Source organism: Ranitomeya variabilis, chromosome 7 (assembly GCF_051348905.1).
Source record: "Ranitomeya variabilis isolate aRanVar5 chromosome 7, aRanVar5.hap1, whole genome shotgun sequence".
NCBI classification, from domain to species: domain Eukaryota; kingdom Metazoa; phylum Chordata; class Amphibia; order Anura; family Dendrobatidae; genus Ranitomeya; species Ranitomeya variabilis.
The window spans coordinates 37,248,193-37,269,812 of NC_135238.1; the positions used below are offsets into that span (position 1 = coordinate 37,248,193).

Genomic DNA, 21,620 nt, shown 5'->3' on the forward strand with positions numbered 1-21,620 from the left:
AAGGATGAGCAGATTTGCGCTCCCGCAAATGCCGATCAACCTGAATGGCTAAAGCCATAGAATCACTCAGACTTGTAGGGGTGGGAAACCCCACCATAACATTCTTAATGGCTTCAGAAAGACCTTCTCTGAAATTTGCAGCCAGGGCACACTCATTCCATTGAGTAAGCACCGACCATTTCTGAAATTTTTGACAATACACCTCTGCTTCATCCTGACCTTGAGAGATAGCCAGCAAAGCTTTTTCTGCCTGATTCTCAAGATTAGGCTCCTCATAAAGCAGTCCAAGAGCCAGAAAAAATGCATCTACATTAAGCAATGCAGGATCTCCTGGCGCCAGAGAGAAAGCCCAATCCTGAGGGTCGCCACGCAACAAGGAGATAACAATTTTAATTTGCTGAGCGGAATCACCAGAGGAATGAGGTCTCAGAGATAGAAATAACTTACAATTATTCCTAAAATTCAGAAACCTAGATCTATCTCCAGAAAACAACTCTGGAATGGGTATCTTTGGTTCTGACATAGGGCTATGAATAACAAAATCCTGAATACTTTGCACCCGTGCAGTAAGATGATCCACACTAGAATTCAGAGTCTGAATATTCATGTCTGCAGCTGAGCTCAAAACCACCCAGAGTTCAAGGGGATGAAAGAAGCCAAACAAACTGCAGCAAAGGAAAAGCGGGAGGAAAAAAAAAAAAAAAAAATGTACTCAGGTCTTCTTTTTATCCCACTTCTGCGATGCATTAAACACTTTTTGTCCTGCTATACTGTTATGATCCTTAGTGGTTGAGGATCACAAATTACTCCAGCTAAGTAGCTAAACATAGGACAAGCTCTAGAGAGGTGGTAAACTGGACTGACCGCAAATCTGAACCTATCCAAACACACTAGAGGTAGCAGGTGAACGTGCCTAAAATCCTAGACGTCTCGAGCCAGCCTGAGGAACTAACTTCCCCTAGAGAGAAAGAAAGACCTCACTTGCCTCCAGAGAAATAATCCCCAAAGATATAGAAGCCCCCAACAAATAATAACGGTGAGGTAAGAGGAAGGCACATACACAGGGGTGAAAGCAGATTCAGCAAATGAGGCCCACTAATACTAGATAGCAGAAAATAGGAAAGGGGTCTATGCGGTCAGTAAAAAACCCTTACAAAATATCCACACTGAGATTTCAAGAACCCCCGCACCAACTAACGGTGTGGGGGGAGAAACTCAGTCCCCTAGAGCAACCAGCAAGCGAGGAAATCACATTTTAGCAAGCTGGACAAGAAACATGATGAATGCTGATAATCAAAAATGATCAAACAAAAACTTAGCTTGTCTTGGAGAGATTGGGAGCAAGGTAGTCACAAGGAATCTGAAGAGCACTGAATACATTGATAGCAGGCAAGGAACTGAGTATCCAGGTGAGCTAAATAGGAAACCAACCAAGGATAACGAACCAGCTGATGCAGCCAACCTGCAGGAAGACAACACTACACAGTACCGCTTGTGACCACTAGAGGGAGCCCAAAAATAGAGTTCACAACAGTCTGCTTATGTAATTGAGCTCACCAAGAAACTTGCTAACATCCATTCTCAAGTTTTTTCTTCATTGCCAGATCCAGATTCAGTGTCCGGTACGCACTCCTTGAAGCCAGGAGACTGGGTGTTGGTGAAAAAAGTTTGTAAGGAGAACACCACTCGATTCCAGATTTGATGGTCCTTTCCAAGTGCTGCTGATGACACCAACCTCTGTGAAGCTGGAGGGAAGACCCACTAGGATCCACGCATCACATTGCAAGAAAGCTTCCCTACCAGAGGATGACACCCAAGCCAGAATGATGTTGTGGATGCCCTGACTGACCGAATAGATGACCTACCTGATAAAAAATACACACCACTCACTACACATGCTGTTGACTAAGAGGCTGATTGCAACGAACCCCCATTAGGGACAGATCTCCTGACTGCCCATTTACGAAAAGTCTGTACGGAGTGGGGGCGTGTGCGCTAGGCAAGCGTCAGCTCACTGGCAGCATAAAAAAGTTGCAGCGCTTTGGGACAGGAGGCTAGGATTAGGGCAAGTGATATCTAAGGGGGGCTTGTGATAGAAATATATATATCATGTAGATCTCACTTGCATGTATACTCATATATACTCACAGCTAATATATACATTATAATCAATGGCTTAAAATGGCTGACATAAACTGATATAAGCCAGACAAACTGTATGGGGTTTTCCAGGCAAAAGCAGAACAATGCCAGATGTATTAAGTGATGATCAGATGTCTCAACTTTGTCCTAGATGCAGAAAGATGCAGAGAGCTACATTTTAGTTGCTTAATCAGCATTCATATGTGCATTAATCGCAATATTCCATATATATTTAGATAACCAATAACAGAGGAGATAGACAATATGGTAGTTAACTAACCACCCCTAACCACTCCTTTCTATATGCAATTATAAAACTATGTATGTACAATAAATTATCAGTAGTGATGGAATGTTATTGACACAGTGGTGTGCAGTCTCATTCCTTGAGCGCTCAAAATACTCAGTCTTATTGGGAACGGCCGCAGCACACACAGGGATAGATTTATCCAAACCAAATTTCCATAACAATATGACCCTCTTCCCATTGGAAAAAATAAAGTTGGATCCAAAATGGTCAACTTCAAAATGGCCATCGTGGTCACCACCCATCTTGAAAAGTTCTCCTCCTCCCATATACTATTGTGCCACAAACAGGAATTTGATATCACCAACCATTACCATTTTATTTAGGTGTAACCATATAAATGGCCCACACTGTAGATATGTATCTCTGCATATCAGAATATTATTGCCTGTAAAAAAATAAGAATACTATTAAGATCTATAACTACAGCATATTATTTTATACATAACAGTGCAACCAGCGGGTTCTAATCCGGTCTTTCTCCAAACATATCCATGGTCCACCGATGGTCAATGGAGCAGATCTGCATTATGGGTGTCAGGTCCGAGCATTCCTACATGAACAGTTTCCTGGAAAGTGGATTGGTTGTTGTGGGCCAGTTGAATAGCCACCAAGGAATCCTGATCTGACCCCCTTAGCTTTTTATCTTTGGGGTCATCTGAAGGCAATTGTCTATGCTGTGAAGATACGAGATGTGCAGCAACTGAAACAATGGATACTTGAAGCCTGTGCTAGCATTTCTTCTGTGGTGTTGCTATCAGTGTGTCAAGAGTGGGAGAAGAGGGTTGCATTGACAATCCAACACAATGGGCAGCACTTTGAACACATTTTATAAGTGGTCATAAACTTGTAAATAACTCATGAAAGAAAACAGTTATGTTAAAACCAAGCACCCCATTGTTTTTCTTGTGAAATTCTCAATAAGTTTGATATGTTACATGACCCACTTCCCATTGGAAAACATAACGTTGGATCCAAAATGGCCGACGTCAAAATGGCCGCCAAGGTCACCACCCATCTTGAAAAGTTTTCCCCCTCCCCCTGTGCCACAAACATGAAGTTGATGTCACCAATCATTCCCATTTTATTTAGGTGTATCCATATAAATGTCCCACCCTGTATATACCAGTGCATTATTTCCCTGCAAGTGTGTGCAATAATAACAGCAGCAATTACAATCATTCACTATAGCTGGAAGCCCCCTAGAGTACTTTCCTCAGTTTTATCTCTTATGCCATTGGGTGTAATGATCATTTTCAGGACTTCCCTCTTCTGAATAATTGCATTGTTGTCAGTCAAGGGGATGGGGAATGGCCGAAAGACCCTGATTAGTGATCTATAAGTGCTGATAAACCTACAAAAAGGTCAGTCTCAATCGACTAATAACTATCTCTCCTGACATTCCAAAATATTTGCACTCTTGGTTTGTAAATGTTTAATGGCAAAAGTAGAGAAAGGCTTACAGCAATTAACTTGATAATGACTGAGCTTCCTTTCTGACTTCATTAGTTGGAGAAAAGTCAGGGGGCCTCTACACATTAGATGTTTGTTCAACTTTAACGTAATGTGTATATGGTTCCCCACCAATCAAAAAAATCCTATCAGTATTTTCTAAAACTAAAAAAAAATTCCTTTAGCTTAAAGGTCAATTAAGATAATTAGAGGCAATTGCAAGATTTATTCCACAGCTTTCTAGTAAAGAGATTTGAAAAATAGATTTAAAAAATAGAAAAGTAAATATATTAAAATATAATCAAACAAAAAAACATCAGTCTCTGTGTTGTCTCTGTTTTTCACCCCAAACTAATAGTTTGGCTTTGCACATGTTATGTATGCTGTGGGCGTTAATGTGAATCCAACACGAGGTTTGAGATTGAGGTCTTCTCTGGAAACTCCTGGAGGCGGATAGAAAGTAAATGCTTGAAGAAGTCCAGTAAAAAACAGGAAAAGTTCCATCTTGGCCAAGGCCTCTCCAGCACAAGCTCTTCTTCCTGCAGAAATGGGATTAGTGAGTTAACAATCTCATGTTGAATGTAGATTTTGACTCTAAAGGTACCTTCACACTAAACGATATCGCTAGCGATCCGTGACGTTGCAGCGTCCTGGCTAGCGATATCGTTGAGTGTGACAGGCAGCAGCAATCAGGATCCTGCTGTGATATCGCTGGTCGTTGAAGAAAGTTCAGAACTTTATTTGGTCGTCAGACCGGCATGTATCGTAGTGTTTGACACCAAAAGCAACGATGCCAGCGATGTTTTACACTGGTAACCAGGGTAAACATTGGGTTGCTAAGCGCAGGGCCACGCTTAGTAACCCGATGTTTACCCTGGTTACCAGTGTAAAATGTAAAAAAAACAAACAGTACATACTCACCTTCGCGTCCCCCGGCGTCCGCTTCCCACATTGACTGAGCGCCGGCCGTAAAGTGAAAGTACAGCACAGCGGTGACATCACCGCTCTGCTGTTAGGGCCGGCACTCAGTCAGTGCAGGAAGCGGACGCCGGGGGACACGAAGGTGAGTATGTACTGTTTGTTATTTTTACATTTTACACTGGTAACCAGGGTAAACATTGGGTTACTAAGCGCGGCCCTGCGCTTAGCAACCCGATGTTTACCCTGGTTACCCGGGGACCTCGGCATCGTTGGTCGCTGGAGAGCGGTCTGTGTGACAGCTCTCCAGCGACCAAACAGCGACGCTGCAGCGATCGGCATCGTTGTCGGTATCGCTGCAGCGTCGTTTAGTGTGAAGGTACCTTAAGGCCGAAGTCAAACTAGCGTATGGCATCGGATGCGAGATCACCGGATGCAATATGCTAATTAACCTCTGCTCCCGCTCTGCTGCGAGCTGGAGCCGAGTGTATAATAAAATAAAGGAGACCTCCAGAAAGTCACAAAACTTTCCTAGAATCCCCTGGAAAGCATTGTTAACTGAATTGTTCTTTTTCATGGCTTCAGGATGTTTTGTATCCAGACCAACTTATACTATAGGTGCATATACGCCTGCGCATCATCCATGGACACTGACATGGGGAACGTCTTTCAAGATGCCTGCACAAGAAAATTTAAATCAATATAATATATTGAATGCGCTAAATCTGCATGAGGATTTACCTGCGTTCAATAAAAGGCAGCGCTTAGAACGCAGTGAACATACGCTGATTCCAAAGTACTGATAGTTCCAGATTGTGGGCACATAGCCTTTTTGTAAAATGCTGCATAATATGTTAGCGTTGAATAAATACAATTATTATTATTACTCTAGGCTATGTTGCAAAAAGAATATAAAGTGCTCATGCATATACTGAGCATCTTAATAAGCCCATAGCACATTTTTAAACTTTTTGGAAGATAAAATATGAGATTTAGAAAACATACATATTATTCCTTGTTAAAATATAGTCATTATGTTGGGTAGTGTTTTGTCAGTTAAGTGACATGTAAAATGATTTGATTTTTCATCTTAATGCTCCTCATTACTTACCTACTGAGAATGGCATAAATGCATCAGGTCGGACGAATTTCCCATTTTCATCTAAGAAGTGATTAGGATTGAAATCATAGGGAGTTTTCCATTGAGTTTTGTCATAGAGAACTGATGTCAGGGATGGAATAACCTCTATACCCTGTGAACAATAAATCAGCAAATATATTTTTTTATTATATAAATTTAAAAATTGTGAGATAATTTGGATGGCTGTGAACCCCATAGCAGTCCCTTTTACTAACAGGTAAATGCTTACAGTACTTGAGCATAAGGACTTTTTTATACATAAACTCACTTTTGGGATCAGGTAACCCCGCAAATAGACATCAGTTGGAGTTGAGTGCGAACCATTCAATGGGACAATATTTCCAAACCTTTGTATTTCATGTATTACTGCATCAGTGTAAGGCATTTTCTTCCGATCTTCAACTGTCGGCAGCTGTCCAGGTTTGATATGTGTTTTAATTTCTTCCTGTACCTTCTCTATAAAGCAAAGGAAAACGTATTTTATTACCTTTTGAACTTGCACAACAATACCAATGTATTTAATTAATATAGTATAGGCTTTTGTTATGATTTGTATGGTCAGTCAGTGCTAGGGCATGGTTACAGCTGATGCTCACTATGTTCTGACCTTTGACTGAAGCCACGTCTGCTGCGCCAGTATGACTGAAAGCCAGAGGCTGCAGAGAGGAATAAATTAAATTTCCTTGCAGTAGTTGAGCTTTCAATGCAGCAGCCGGGCAGCTTTGGAATGTTATTAACCTGCGGATTAACCCTATATCTGCATGTTAATAGTGTTTCAGAACATGACAGGTTATCTTTAAATAGAGTTGAAATCAAGCATGGGCACTGCGGCTCCATTCATTCTCTATTGGACTGCTGGAGATTACATCAAGAATTCCTGGTATACTCCTTCATGTGACAAAGTTCTAAAACTTGGAGAGACTAAAACTTGGATTTTTATTGGCTATGAAAAAAGATATTTTAGGTGCAATCTAAATGTCACATTCTGCCAAAAATCACTTGTCCCGGTCTAGGTTGAGTGTCAGCATCATGCTAGGACATTAGAAAATATAAAACATGCAATAATTGCAAAAATATACACTAGAATTACTTCAACATAATTGATAATTTGTTCATACAATTATAGTAAAATTGCAATTAAAAATTGACTTTTACAGGGGCGGTCATCAACAAGATGGCCATTATACAGTATATGGAATATGATGCAAAAGTGAATAAATAACAGAAAATCTGGGTAAAGTGGTAGCCTTCAGGAAGACTTGATCTGGTGGTCTTAAGAGACTGTGACTTTTCATCTACAGTCTTATATAACTTTTAGAAATTTAGTAAGAATTACTTTGAATCTCCGGATACTTCATCATCAATAAAATTCCCCAGCGGATTGTTGTAGATGTGGTTTCAGTTCCAGCACTGAAGAGATCCAGGACGGAAGCAAGTAGATTTTCTTCATTAAAATATGTCTGAGCTTTCGTTGCTTCCTAAAATTACATAACATGAACATTCCCCATGTTACTATAATCCGCTTGTTCCCAGGTAATTATCACCTGATTCTGTTTCTTATTTGGTATTCCCTTTTTTCTTAACATTTTTTTTGCCTGAAATGCTAAGTTTGTCACAGTAATGTTCTCATGACTATAGCTTCCTGAATGGGAAGTTTTAAGGAAATGTTACAGTTGCACCCCTCAGTGTGTCTGGGATGTAGTTATTGACAGCTCAGCCGTCCAATTTTGTACAGGGACGTGCTGAAGATGTCAGTACTTTGATTGACAGCTCAGTCGCCCAATCTGGTACAGGGGCGTGCTGAGCTGTCACTGTGTTGTCATCTGACGCTCCCTCCTCCATCATTGCTTTCAACTGTATTGACATCTAAGATGCAGATCTAGTTGAAAGTGCAATGTCGGAAGGAGACCCGCCCAATACTGTGGGCCAAATATACTCATCCTGTCGGTTACATTTGGCCGGCGAGACAGAGTTTGACATATGTGCTTTCGGAACTGTGTCAACAAAGCTATATCTCTTAAATGTTTTCAAATGATGAATGTAGGTAAAAACTCAATTTTGATTAAATAATTGGCATGATTCCAGTAATAACTTTTAATAATATAAAAATACCAAAATAAAAATACCAAGTAAACAGATATGCCATGCAGTGGCTATGTGGTCGTTCACATAGAAGGTCCCAGCCCCAGTTAAACCCACCCCATTTGGTATTGGGAGGTTAGTACCTGTGCAAGAAAGCCATCTCTAGAGGAACCGTAATGGGAGACCAATTAGATTTCCTAGTTGTATTATATGCGAAGGAAGTGATGCGAGTACAATTACTGACTACAGGGCTGGCATGAGGAAGGGGGTCCTGGGCAACCCCCTCTCCAAAGCTGCCTAATAGTTACACAGTGTAAGAGACTTTTGGACCTAAGGGCACGGATACAGATCAAGGATGCAAAATGTCAGTGAACATAACTCTGCAGACACAAATTGTGGCTGGAAGATGTCTTCATAGCGGTCTAAGCCAGATGAAAAATATGGGAAAAGTGAACAAGTCCAATAAGAGAAGACATTGGTCTTGGATTGGATTTATAAGACACACTGAGGAGAAACACTAACAATTGCCTCCCTATTCTACCTTGTAGGTCATTAAATAATTGTGACTTTGACCTCACATGCACTTTTTTATACTGCCAGGACAGTTTTGATTGGTAGAACTTATGTTGCCTAAACCAGTGGTGCATCTTAAAATCCAAAAATTGATCCCTAGCAGTGCCTAAACATCGGTGCCTCTGCTCTCAGCACAAGACCTTCTGTGCTGACTGAATATGATTGTGTTGTTGGTATAAATAGTTGAGCATTTACCATCTCACTTTTACTCTCAGCCACAGGGTCACACGTCACCTAAAACCAACTGTGACTCAGTAGATTGTAAAATCCTCAGATGTTCCCAGAATAATTTATATCACACCCTTTTTGATCTTATAATGGAAAATGAGGGTAACATATGCACTATTAACGCACCTGTTCCTGCTTCAGAATATATGCATCGATGTATCCTGTGATGTGATTTGCATCGAAATCCAATCGGCGATTCATCGAACATTGGGAAATAAAACTCTTCAGATCTTTTATGTTCTGCATTACTTTCTTATGTAGGCCAAGGAGTGATCCGAGGAAAGGATAATAATTATACAGCTGTGGGAATCAACAATTCCTCTTTAGATTTTCTTGCAACAAAAAGTACAGACCAGTTCAATAACGGTGTATATTGGGAGCAGCTCAGCCAGTCAGTAGCGCTCTACCCTACATCACTATGAGCTTAGGTTAGAATCTGGCCAAGTGTATTCCATGAATTGGGCACTGTTCAGTTTTTTTTCTACATCACTTTTATCAGTATAGTGGATCCAATTGTATACATTTTTAGTCCTTGTGGATGGATTTTTTTTACCATTTATGCGTGTCATCCATTTTTCTCATATGAGAGAAAAACACAAGGTTCCCAAGCCGGAGACCATGGGACATGCAGGGGCAGCATCAGGATTGCCAGGAGCAGGTGAGTATGTGACCGTCGTCGCTCCCCCTCACCCGCCAACCCCCCTGTCGACCATGACTCGAGTATAAGCCTAGAGGGGCACTTTAAGCCCATTTTTTTGGGCTGAAAATCTCGGCTTATACTCGAGTATATATGGTAAGTCTTCTTTGCTATTAAGTGCTAATACTGACTTATATGATACCGCTATGTCTGTTTATTGTGTCATCACCAACTATCCATCATTCTACTGATATTTTATGGCTTTTTGCATTATTTAATAAAGCTATATACACTTTTTCACTATTATGTGTACCTTGAAATATATTTCTGGGGCGTTATACTCCGGTGGTCTCTATAGGTTTAATTTATAATGGGAGTTGTCCTGCTGTCCAGAGATAACTTTGACATCCTTCCCGTATAGGGCAATAGCTGATGTCTTAAATATGTCAGTTTATGTTCAATTTATAGACTATAATAGTAGCAAATAAGAAAACACAAAACATGCACGCAAAACTTGTGTAAATGGGACTTAAGTTGGTATGTTCTCCTTGTAGGCTTGCACGGGTTTCCTCAAGGTTCTCCACTTTTTTTCCATATTCTAAAAAGCATACGGGTAGGCTCATTGGTCCTAGTGTGTAGGTGAGTGAGAGGCAGATTTAGGTTGCGACCCTCATTGGGGACAACAACTGATAAAAGTAATGTCGATCTCTGTGGAGCATTGTACAATATTATAGCACAAATCTATTTATCACAAAGACACGTCACATCAATCAATTAATTATAGGCATTAATTAATTAATTGCTCATCATCTCTCAAAATCACACCTCACCACTTGTGCACTTGACCCCATCCCATCCCACCTCCTCCCCAACCTCACCACCACACTAATCCCATCCCTAACCCATCTCTTCAACCTATCACTAACTTCTGGTACTTTCCCACTGCTTTCAAACATGCCACAATCACAGCTATCCTCAAAAAGCCATCCCTAGACCCAAGCGCTATGTCCAGCTATCACCCCATATCTTTGCTCCCATTTAAATCCAAACCCCTTGAGCAGCACGTACAGTACATGCTGAACTTTCCTCTCACTTTGCATCTAACTCTCTCTTCGACAACCTACAGTCTGGATTCCGTCCCCACCATTCCACTGAGACTGCCCTCACCAAAATTACTAACGACTTACTTACAGCCAAAGCAAACAGACAATTCTCTATACTCCTCCTTCTAGACCTGTCCTCTGCCTTCAACACAGTTGACCACTGCCTCCTACTACAGATCCTCTCTTCCTTTGGGGTCAAATACCTTGCCCTATCTTGGATCTCCTCATACATTACCAACCGCACATTTAGCATTTCCTACTCCCATACCACCTCTTCATCTCGCCCCCTCTCTGTTGGTGTCCCTCAAGGCTCTGTCCTTGGGCCCTTACTCTTCTCAATCTATACACTCGGCCTGGGACAACTCATAAGGTCCTATGGCTTCCAGTACCATCTACATGCCGATGACACTCAGATCTACCTCTCTGGCCCAGTTGTCACCTCTCTGCTCTCCAGAATCCCGGAGTGTCTATCAGCCATATCCTCCTTCTTCTCCTCTCACTTCCTCAAGCTCAATGTGGACAAATCTGAATTAATTATCTTTCCTCCATCTCGCATATCTTCCCTACCTGATCTATCTATCAAAATAAATGAAATCACACTTTCCCCTGTCCCCAAAATCCACTGCCTTGGAGTAACCCTGGACTCTGCCCTGTCCTTCAAACCGCACATCCAACCTCTCGCCAACTCCTGTCACCTCCAGCTCAAAAATATTTTCAGAATCCGTCCTTTCCTCAACCCTCACTCTACAAAAATACTTGTGCATGCCCTAATCATCTCCCGCCTCACCTACTGCAACATCCTCGTCTGTGACCTATCTTCTAACACTCTTGCACCCCTCCAGTCCATCCATAACTCTGCTGCCTGACTAATTAATCTCTTTCCTCGCTACACTCCTGCTTCCCCTCTTTGCAAATCCCTTCACTGGCTCCCAATTTCCTAGCGTATCCAGTTTAAACTACTAACACTGACCTACAAAGCCATCCATAACCTTTCTCCTCTGTATATTTCCAAACTAATATCTCAATATCTTCCCTCACATAACTGTCATGGTTCCCAATGGCAAGGGAAAGTCAGAGAACTTAAATAACAGACTAGCTCTTGGGTGATGGAATCTCGAGCTGACCGTGAGCTAAACCTACCACACAACTAACAGTGGCCGGGTGACGTACCTACGTTTTATCCCTAGACGCCCAGCGCCAGCCGGAGAACTAACTAACCCTAATAGAGGAAAAAACAGACCTGGCTTACCTCTAGGGAAATTCCCCCAAAAAGGAGACAGAAGCCCCCCACATATACAGTGGGGCAAAAAAGTATTTAGTCAGTCAGCAATAGTGCAAGTTCCACCACTTAAAAAGATGAGAGGCGTCTGTAATTTACATCATAGGTAGACCTCAACTATGGGAGACAAACTGAGAAAAAAAAATCCAGAAAATCACATTGTCTGTTTTTTTATCATTTTATTTGCATATTATGGTGGAAAATAAGTATTTGGTCAGAAACAAAATTTCATCTCAATACTTTGTAATATATCCTTTGTTGGCAATGACAGAGGTCAAACGTTTTCTGTAAGTCTTCACAAGGTTGCCACACACTGTTGTTGGTATGTTGGCCCATTCCTCCATGCAGATCTCCTCTAGAGCAGTGATGTTTTTGGCTTTTCGCTTGGCAACACGGACTTTCAACTCCCTCCAAAGGCTTTCTATAGGGTTGAGTTCTGGAGACTGGCTAGGCCACTCCAGGACCTTGAAATGCTTCTTACGAAGCCACTCCTTCGTTGCCCTGGCGGTGTGCTTTGGATCATTGTCATGTTGAAAGACCCAGCCACGTTTCATCTTCAATGCCCTTGCTGATGGAAGGAGGTTTGCACTCAAAATCTCACGATACATGGCCCCATTCATTCTTTCATGTACCCGGATCAGTCGTCCTGCCCCTTTGCAGAGAAACAGCCCCAAAGCATGATGTTTCCACCACCATGCTTTACAGTAGGTATGGTGTTGGATGGATGCAACTCAGTATTCTTTTTCCTCCAAACACGACAAGTTGTGTTTCTACCAAACAGTTCCAGTTTGGTTTCATCAGACCATAGGACATTCTCCCAAAACTCCTCTGGATCATCCAAATGCTCTCTAGCAAACTTCAGACGGGCCCGGACATGTACTGGCTTAAGCAGTGGGACACGTCTGGCACTGCAGGATCTGAGTCCATGGTGGCGTAGTGTGTTACTTATGGTAGGCCTTGTTACATTGGTCCCAGCTCTCTGCAGTTCATTCACTAGGTCCCCCCGCATGGTTCTGGGATTTTTGCTCACCGTTCTTGTGATCATTCTGACCCCACGGGGTGGGATTTTGCGTGGAGCCCCAGATCGAGGGAGATTATCAGTGGTCTTGAATGTCTTCCATTTTCTAATTATTGCTCCCACTGTTGATTTCTTCACTCCAAGCTGGTTGGCTATTGCAGATTCAGTCTTCCCAGCCTGGTGCAGGGCTACAATTTTGTTTCTGGTGTCCTTTGACAGCTCTTTGGTCTTCCCCATAGTGGAGTTTGGAGTCAGACTGTTTGAGGGTGTGCACAGGTGTCTTTTTATACTGATAACAAGTTTAAACAGGTGCCATTACTACAGGTAATGAGTGGAGGAAAGAGGAGACTCTTAAAGAAGAAGTTACAGGTCTGTGAGAGCCAGAAATCTTGATTGTTTTTTTCTGACCAAATACTTATTTTCCACCATAATATGCAAATAAAATGATAAAAAAACAGACAATGTGATTTTCTGGATTTTTTTTTCTCAGTTTGTCTCCCATAGTTGAGGTCTACCTATGATGTAAATTACAGACGCCTCTCATCTTTTTAAGTGGTGGAACTTGCACTATTGCTGACTGACTAAATACTTTTTTGCCCCACTGTATTGACGGTGAGTTCAGAGGAAAAGACATACGCAGTATGAAGGTAGGTTCAGCAAAGCGAGGTCCGCTTACTAGATAGTAAGAAGATACAATAGGGAACTTCACGGTCAGCTGAAAACCCTATTAAAATACCATCCAGAAATTACTTTAAGACTCATGTGTCAACTCATGACACCGGAGTGGTAATTTCGGCCCACAAGAGCTTCCAGCTACAGAAACATAACATAACTGTGAACTGGAACAAAAATGCAAACAAACTTAGGACTAAGAGTCCAACTTAGCTGATAGTAGTCTAGAAGCAGGAACATGCAACAGAAAGGCTCTGGTTACATTGATGGCCGGCACTAGAATAACTGAGCAGCAAGGCTAAATAGGATACTCCCACATCCTGATGGAAACAGGTGAACAGAGAAAGTGAAGCACACAAGTCCAGTACCACCAGCGACCACCGGGGGAGCCCAAAAACCAAATTCACAACACATAACCTCTGGTCTTCCCAAGACCTCCTTTTCTCCTCCACGCTTATTCGCTCCTCACCCAATCGCCTCTAAGACTTCTCCCGAATATCCCCCATCCTCTGGAATTCTGTGCCACAACATATCCGGTTATCCACCACATTTGGATCCTTCAAAAGAAACCTGAAAACCCACCTCTTCAAAGAAGCTTACAGCCTGTAACTGGAGCGCCCCCAGACGCAGGGCCGCGGGGTACTCAGTACCGGGCCTCTCTGTCTCGGTCCTGGGGTTGTCACGGTGGCTAGACCCGGTCCGTGACCCTGCTAAGGGGCGTCCAATGAAAGATGTGATGGTGGTGCATGGTGCAAGTCACGATGCATAACGAGGACACAGGGTTGCAGTCTCTTTACCTCTTTACTGAAGGCTTCAGGATCCGCAATCCAGAGTACTGCTAACAGGGCTGGCTGAGACCGGCCGTTTCAAAGGCACATCCAGAGTTCCCTTTACAGGTGGAAATCAGTGCCTACCTAGCGCCTGTGTGTTGTAGTACCTCCCTGCTGAGCACCGCGGGATAGTCCTCACAACTGTTGTGTCTGTTCTGATGTTATTTCTCACAACTTGTATCTGTTCTGATGTTCTTCTCCGTCCCCCAGATGATATGGCTAGGACGCACCCGTATGACGGGTAGGCCTGGAGTTCTTCTGGGACCCTAGAGTCGCCCCTCTCCCACAATTGCCTCCTATGTCTGCTTAGGTGATTTAGATGAGACAGCCAACCTAAAGTCAACTGCCCTGCCGCTGTTTGAAGTAATGCCTGGAGCCCAATACTTCCTCGGCGTTCCAGCCACCGGCTACGCTCCTCAGTAGGATGTTGCCTCGATCTTACGGCACGACTCCTACTGGCTTTATCTCCTTTGTGCTGCGATCTCGTTTCTCACTTCTCCACAATAAACCTCGCTTCTTATCCTTTCTTAAGATACCGCCGCAATGAAGTGCAGGCGCGGTTCCGTAACGTTCTGTTCTGTTTGCTAGGCCTCTGTCAGGGTCCCACCCCTGACAAGGACCCTCCTGAATCTTCCACTGCAATACCCTCTGCCACAGGATGTTGCCTGGATCCAACCCAGTCAGCTTCTCTCTAACTTTCTGTCCAGCCCCCAGTTTAACCAGATTGTGAGGAGTGGCCTAATCATAGAACCCTTTTCTCCCCCTGATGGCCAGAGTGTGACGTGTAATGTGTGACTGTGATACCTGGTCAGGTGAACTCCTTAGGTGCCATCAGACATACCATCACTCCCCTTAGCGGCAGAGCGGCAGTACTGCAACGACCAGGACTCTGGGGCGCTGCACAACGACCACATGGCCACCTCAACACGATCGGAGCTACTGCAAACCTCGACCTACTGTCTCCTTCCCCATAATTCTGTAGATTGTAAGCCCACAAGGGCAGGGTCCTCTCCCCTCTGTATCAGTCTGTCATTGTTAATTTTGTTTACTGTAAGTGATATTTGCATTTTGATGTAACCCCTTCTCAAGTACAGCACCATGGAATTAATGGTGCTATATAAATAAATAATAATAATAATAATAATAATAATTAAGATTAGAAAAAGGGTCTCCCTTTTATGAAAATGTAGTGCTTCAGCTGTGTCTAGTTTTTCACCTAAAAATAATTCACTTATAGGGAAGCTATCTTCAGAAAATGACCAGAATGATCTGCTTGTGCTACATTTTTTTCTTTTTACTATTAAGATCTCTATTTAAAATAAAAGAAAAGTAATCTTGCAATTTTCACAATGGCCACTGGGGCTTTTTAGCCTCATACTTCCTGTGCTTACAGGAAGAGTTTGAAACAGACTCCATATCATCAGAGGCAGGATTACAATGACTAGTGACAACTCTATACACAGCTGATAACAAAGGATTCACCAATCACAATAGGCGATGTCACAGTTCTCCCTGCTATCCCTGATTTCACAATGACCTTTGCACATGCTCATAAAAACCTGATGTATTCAATAGGTAATATTATTCCCTTTAACGAATTAAAGACCATTCTTTCTTACCTAGCATCTTATCTATGTGCTATAAGGAACTCAGTACCATTTATCAGTGTTAATACTAAAAAGCTCCTTATTCATTTACATGAAATATGAAAAACAACTATCTACTAACTGCTAAACCTAATGGTCACCACTAGTGTTGAGCATTCCGATACCGCAAGTATCGGGTATCGGCCGATACTTGCGGTATCGGAATTCCGATACCGAGATCCGATACTTGCATATCGGATACCGGAATCGGAAGTTCCCAGGATTCAAACTGCCCGAATTCAGCCAACGAGGAATGTTTCTGAGTGTGGGCATATCCTGTTCAGCATGGTGGGCATGTAACTACTGGCAAGGCTGTGATTGGCTGCTGAAATGATGTCATGCTGCAGTTTAAAAGTCGCTGGCGCCATTTTGCGCTCACTCTGCTGTGAATTCAGTTAGTGACAGGATGCTGTGTGCTGACTGAGGGCCAGTTGAGATAGCGATTTGCTTCATTGTTCTTTTCCAAGGCTAATTTAGCAACCGCTGTGTTCACCTACTAATCACCTTGCTTTTGCCTTGCAGCGCTGTTTTCACAGCGATCTGCAAGGTCTGTGTGTGTGTGCAGCCCACTCTCTAGTCTGTGTGCAGCCATAGGCCATAGCTGGTTGTATTCAGTTCAGGGAGGGTGGTTCACTGCCTCATACTGTTCTATTTTCTTTTTTTTTTCTTTCAAGTAGTGCAGGCTGCTGTAAATTTTTTCTAATAATTCCTATTAATGATTTTCCACCCGTATCCAGCTTCATTGTGGAAAAACACTAGATAGGATAACGTAGAGGAGAGTTTTTGGGCCTTGCAGCGCCATTTACGGCTGTCTGCACGGTCTCCGTGTGACTGCAGCTCGCCCTGTAGTCTGTGTGCAGCCATAGCCGGTTGTATCCAGCTCAGGGTGCGACAGTGCGTCATACCGTAAAATCCATTTTCCTTTTTTTTAATTAGTGCAGGCTGCTGCAAATTTTTTCAAAAAATTCCTATTAGTGTCTTTCCACCCGTATCCAGCTAAATTGTGGAAAAACACTACATAGGATAACGTAGAGGAGTGTTTTTGGGCCTCGCAGCGCCGTTTACAGCTGTCTGCACGGTCTCCGTGTGAGTGCAGCTCTCCCTGTTGTCAGTTCAGCCCCCACAAAATAAATAAATAATAAAGTTCACCAAACACACCACTTTACAGTTGTGTAGGCCACATTAGCTCATATTAAAGTCTAGTCCACACTTTAGAAAATTAGTGTTTCATATACCTGTTAGGAGCTGTTCAGGAATAAGCACACAAAGCCGTTAGTACTTTTCTGCTTATCTTTATCAGTCAACCAAGATGAAGAAGGCAGGGAGTAAGGCACGTGGGCGTGGGCGCGGAGCAGGGAGAGGACGTGGGGATTCTGTGCCTGCTGTGGGCACCGGTGACTCCTCATCACCCAGTTTCAGCAGGGAACAGTCCTTCATGCGCAGCTTTGTCGGAGAGCGCCATACACCGCTGCTGCGTGAAGACCAAATTGAAGCCGTTGTCGGATGGATGGCAGCTAACGCATCGACTTCAATTAGTGCCACATCCTCTCAGACACAGAGCACTGGAGAGCACCCATCTGTCTCTTCACCACCTGCCAAATTGCCCAGGCAGACAGAGAGCCCAGGACAGGAGCCGTCTCTACTTCTGTTCTCTGAATCTCTTGGCTTGGAAACAGGGGGCCAGCCAAGCAGCATTGGAGAAATGGAAGAAGAGGCAGTGTGCAGTGATGCCCAACAGCTTTTTATCTCTGAGTCTGAAGAGGCGGGTGGGCCTGTGTCTCCGGTCACCACATCGCAGGACGCATCCACTGATGACACTCAGGTGCCACTTTCTGGTGCGTGCTCTGCTGCTGAGACTACCCAGGAGGAGCAGTTGGTGGCAGAGGGTAGTGTAGATGATGAGGTCCTTGACCCATCTTGGCGTGAGGGACAGGAAGGTTGTGGGAGCAGCTCTGAGGAAGAGATTCCCCGAACGGGCCAAAGAGGGAGAGGGAGGGGGAAGACTGCGGATCCTGTAGCCTCCGCTTTGGCACCCGTTAGGAGCATGTCTCTTCCAAAAGCCAAAAAGGGCGCTCCCAAGACTTGCAGTGCCTGGTCCTTTTTTGACACAGTTGCAGATGACATTTGCTATGTCAAATGCAAGGTGTGTCATCACAAAGTCAAAAGAGGGAGAAATGTCAGCAACCTCAATACCTCCAACATGTGGAAACATGTGCGGACCAGGCACGCGGCGGAGTTACAAAAACACACTGAAGAGCTAGGCCAACCAACAGCGGCAGCTACCACCTCTTCAGCTCGTGTTGCCTCTTCCTCCAGCTCACACGCAGCTGGTTCGGCTTCCTCCCAGGATTGCCGTGGAAGAACCTCTGGCCCTGTTGTCCAGAGACCCACTGTAATTCCACCCGCAGCACCACGTTCCCAGTCATCCTCACACTCCCAGCCCAGTCTACAGCAATCGGTAGTACAGGCATGGGAGAAAAGGCGGCCTTTCTCGTCAAACCACCCACGAGCACAGGCTCTGACTGCAGGCATTGCCAAACTTCTGTCATTGGAAATGCTGTCATTCAAGCTGGTGGAGACTGACAGCTTCCGTGACTTGATGTCATTGGCAGTCCCACAGTACAATGTGCCCAGCCGCTTTTATTTCAGCAGGCAAGCCGTCCCTGCCCTGCACAAGCATGTGGAGGGACACATAAAACACGCGCTACCGAACGCCGTCAGTAGCAAGGTCCACCTCACCACCGATGCTTGGACCAGTCAACATGGACAGGGGCGATACCTTTCCCTCACTGCCCATTGGGTTAATGTTGTTGAGCTGGGTACAGATCGTGCGAGTGGCGCAGGACGTGTCCTGCCCACTCCAAGGATTGCAGAAATCCAGTCTGTACGCATTGACTCCTCCTCTTACACAAGTTCCTCAGAATCATCGCTGCAGGAGCCGTCACAGTCCACCTCCACATGGACCCGTGAACGTTTACCTGTTACGACAGACATAAGCACAGCCGTGGCCAAACGTCAACAGGCCGTCTTGAAATGAATTTCTTTGGGGAATCGAAGCCACACAGCGCAGGAGCTCTGGAATGCCATCAAGCAGGAGAGCGATGTGTGGTTTGTGCCAGCGAATCTCCAGCCAGGCATGGTAGTGTGTGATAATGGCCGAAATCTGGTGGCAGCTCTGGGCCTCGGCAACCTCACTCACATCCCATGTCTGGCACATGTGCTCAATTTGGTCATGCAGAGTTTTTTGAGGGACTATCCGGATCTTGATGCACTGCTGCACAAGGTCCGCCTAGAGTGTGCTCACTTGCGGCGTTCCAGCACGGCAAAATCGCGCATTGCGGCTCTGCAGTGCCGATTCCGCCTTCCGGAACATCGCATCATATGTGACCTACCTACCTGGTGGAATTCCACGTTACATATGTTGGAGCAGTTGTGTGAGCAGCAGCAAGCAGTAATGGAGTACCAGCTGCATCAGGTGCAAAGAAGTCGCACTCCGCGCCGTTCAGACTTCACAACCACAGAGTGGGCCACTATGAAGGACGTCTGCCAGGTTTTGCGTCCCTTCGATTATTCCACGTGGATGGCGAGTGCAGATGATGCACTAGTCAGCATGACTGTCCCCCTTATCTGCCTGCTTGAAAAATCACTGCAAGCGCTAAGGGATGATGTTGTGGAAGAGGTGGAGGATGAGGATTCACCATTTCCATCATCTTCTGGACAGTCAGCGCCACGTGGTTCCTCACAAACGCGTAGGCAGGGGACACTTTGTGAGGAGGATGAGGAGGAGTCAATGGATGAGGAAGACATCCGTCCAGAGGAGGGAGTTACACAATTGTCCAGTAGTCAGTGTGGGGTGATGACGAGCGGGCAGAGATCACGCCTCAAGCAGGGGACAGCGTTTCTTGGCCAGTTGGCAGTCTGCAGCACATGGTGGATTACATGCTGCAGTGCCTGAGAAACGACCGCCGCATTGCCCACATTCTGAACATGTCTGATTATTGGGTGTTCACCCTCCTCGATCCTCGCTACCGGGACAACGTAGAAAGCCTCATCACACCGTTGAACCGGGAGCGAAAAATGCGGGAGTACCAAGACACACTGGTGAATTCCATCATCTTCTCCAGTCCAACTGAGAGAAGTGCTGCTAGTGCATTACAAAGCAGCTCAGTGCGTCCAGGCAGTGGAGGAGGCTCTGCACAAAGGGGAGCAGAAGCAGTGCCTCTGCCCAAGGCAAGACCAGTAAGGCTCCAGTCAGCAGGAGGCAACGGTTCCGTCAGATGGTGACAGACTACATGTCTTGCCCTCTTGCTGTACTCCCAGACTGCTCTTCCCCTTTCAAGTTTTGGGTCTCAAAGCTGGATACATGGCCAGAGCTAAGCCAGTATGCATTGGAGGTGCTGGATTGCCCTGCGGCTAGTGTATTATCGGAACGCGTCTTTAGTGCTGCAGGTGGTGTACTAACTGACCGTCGCATGCGACTATCCTCCGATAACGTTGACCGGCTTACTTTCCTGAAAATGAACCAGGCCTGGATCTCGCAGGAATTTGCCACTCCTCTTCCTGATTAAATAATTAGGTGACTGTCTACAGTATCCAGGTCTCCTGTTGTGTTCATCTTTCTACCACCTGAACTTTAATTCCTGGGCTCCAGCACCGCCAGTTGGAGCTCAGAAGTGTCATCTGCACAGTCCAAACATACGACCCAGTGTTATTGGGTGTCAGTAACGTCAGCTGATCCCAAGCTGTGTAGCCGGCAATGTGTCCTGCGACCGCCACGCTGACACAACAACTGAAATGTAAGGGAACCTGTCCCCCCCCCCAGGCGTTTTTTACTGAAAGAGCCACCTTGTGCAGCAGTAATGCTTCACAAGGAAAAGGTAGCTATTTTTGCTTAGCTCCTTGCACACGCAGAACTTAACACTTATAAAATGTGTCCACTGATACCGTAAAACCGTCCCGGAGGTGGGACTTTCCTTCGTAATGTGACGCAGCACAGCCGTCATTCTTACCCCCTTGGCGCCGTGCGCCGGCTCCTCAGCGTTGTTTGATTCTGTCCCGAAGCCTGCGCTGTTATGTTATCCCTTGGCCAGGCACACTTAGCGCTGCCCCTCCTCTGACGTAATTTGGTGTCAGGCTGACTGCGCCTGTGCGGCCGCGCTATCCGAGATCCCGCCTCGCAGTGTCTTCTGATTTAATCACACTGCGGGCCTGGGATCCATGGGCATGCGCAGAGCATATCTTCACCTCCGCCTCTCACTCATCTCCCTTCGTCTTCTTCAGAATGTGCGCTGTCAGCTGATCCCTAATAGCATGCCACGGCCATGACACCGTCTGAAGAAGCCGGAGGGAGGAGAGTGAGAGGCGAGGATATGCACTGCGCATGGCCATGGATCCCAGGCCCGCGGTGGGATTACATTAGACGACACTGCGAGGCGGGCTCTCGGCCAGCGCGGCCGCACAGGCGCAGCCAGACTGACACCAAATGATGTCAAAAGATGGGCAGCGCTAAGTGTGTATGGCCAAGGGTAGTGTTGAGCATTCCGATACCGCAAGTATCGGGTATCGGCCGATATTTGCTGTATCGGAATTCCG

At 44.9% G+C, this 21,620-nt stretch overlaps 1 protein-coding gene across 3 annotated transcripts in view; it reads right to left on the reverse strand.

The window, feature by feature from the left end:
* Nucleotides 1-3,576: 3,576 nt before the first annotated feature.
* LOC143785755 (cytochrome P450 2K1-like) overlaps nt 3,577-21,620 on the reverse strand; it is a 48,229-nt gene continuing 30,185 nt past the window's right edge. Inside the window, exons 5-10 of one of the 3 annotated variants that reach the window (XR_013218074.1) lie at nt 8,970-9,143; nt 7,297-7,438; nt 6,229-6,416; nt 5,931-6,072; nt 3,951-4,440; nt 3,577-3,868 (exon numbers count right to left, since the gene is read on the reverse strand). Coding sequence is in view for 2 of the 3 variants with exons in the window: in XM_077274848.1 (XP_077130963.1) it covers nt 4,253-4,440; nt 5,931-6,072; nt 6,229-6,416; nt 7,297-7,438; nt 8,970-9,143 (834 nt within the window). In the remaining variant the exon portion in view is untranslated. Of the gene's footprint in view, nt 4,441-5,930; nt 6,073-6,228; nt 6,417-7,296; nt 7,439-8,969; nt 9,144-21,620 lie in introns of all 3 variants that reach the window. The other 2 variants (XM_077274848.1, XM_077274850.1) reach the window with 2 other exon arrangements.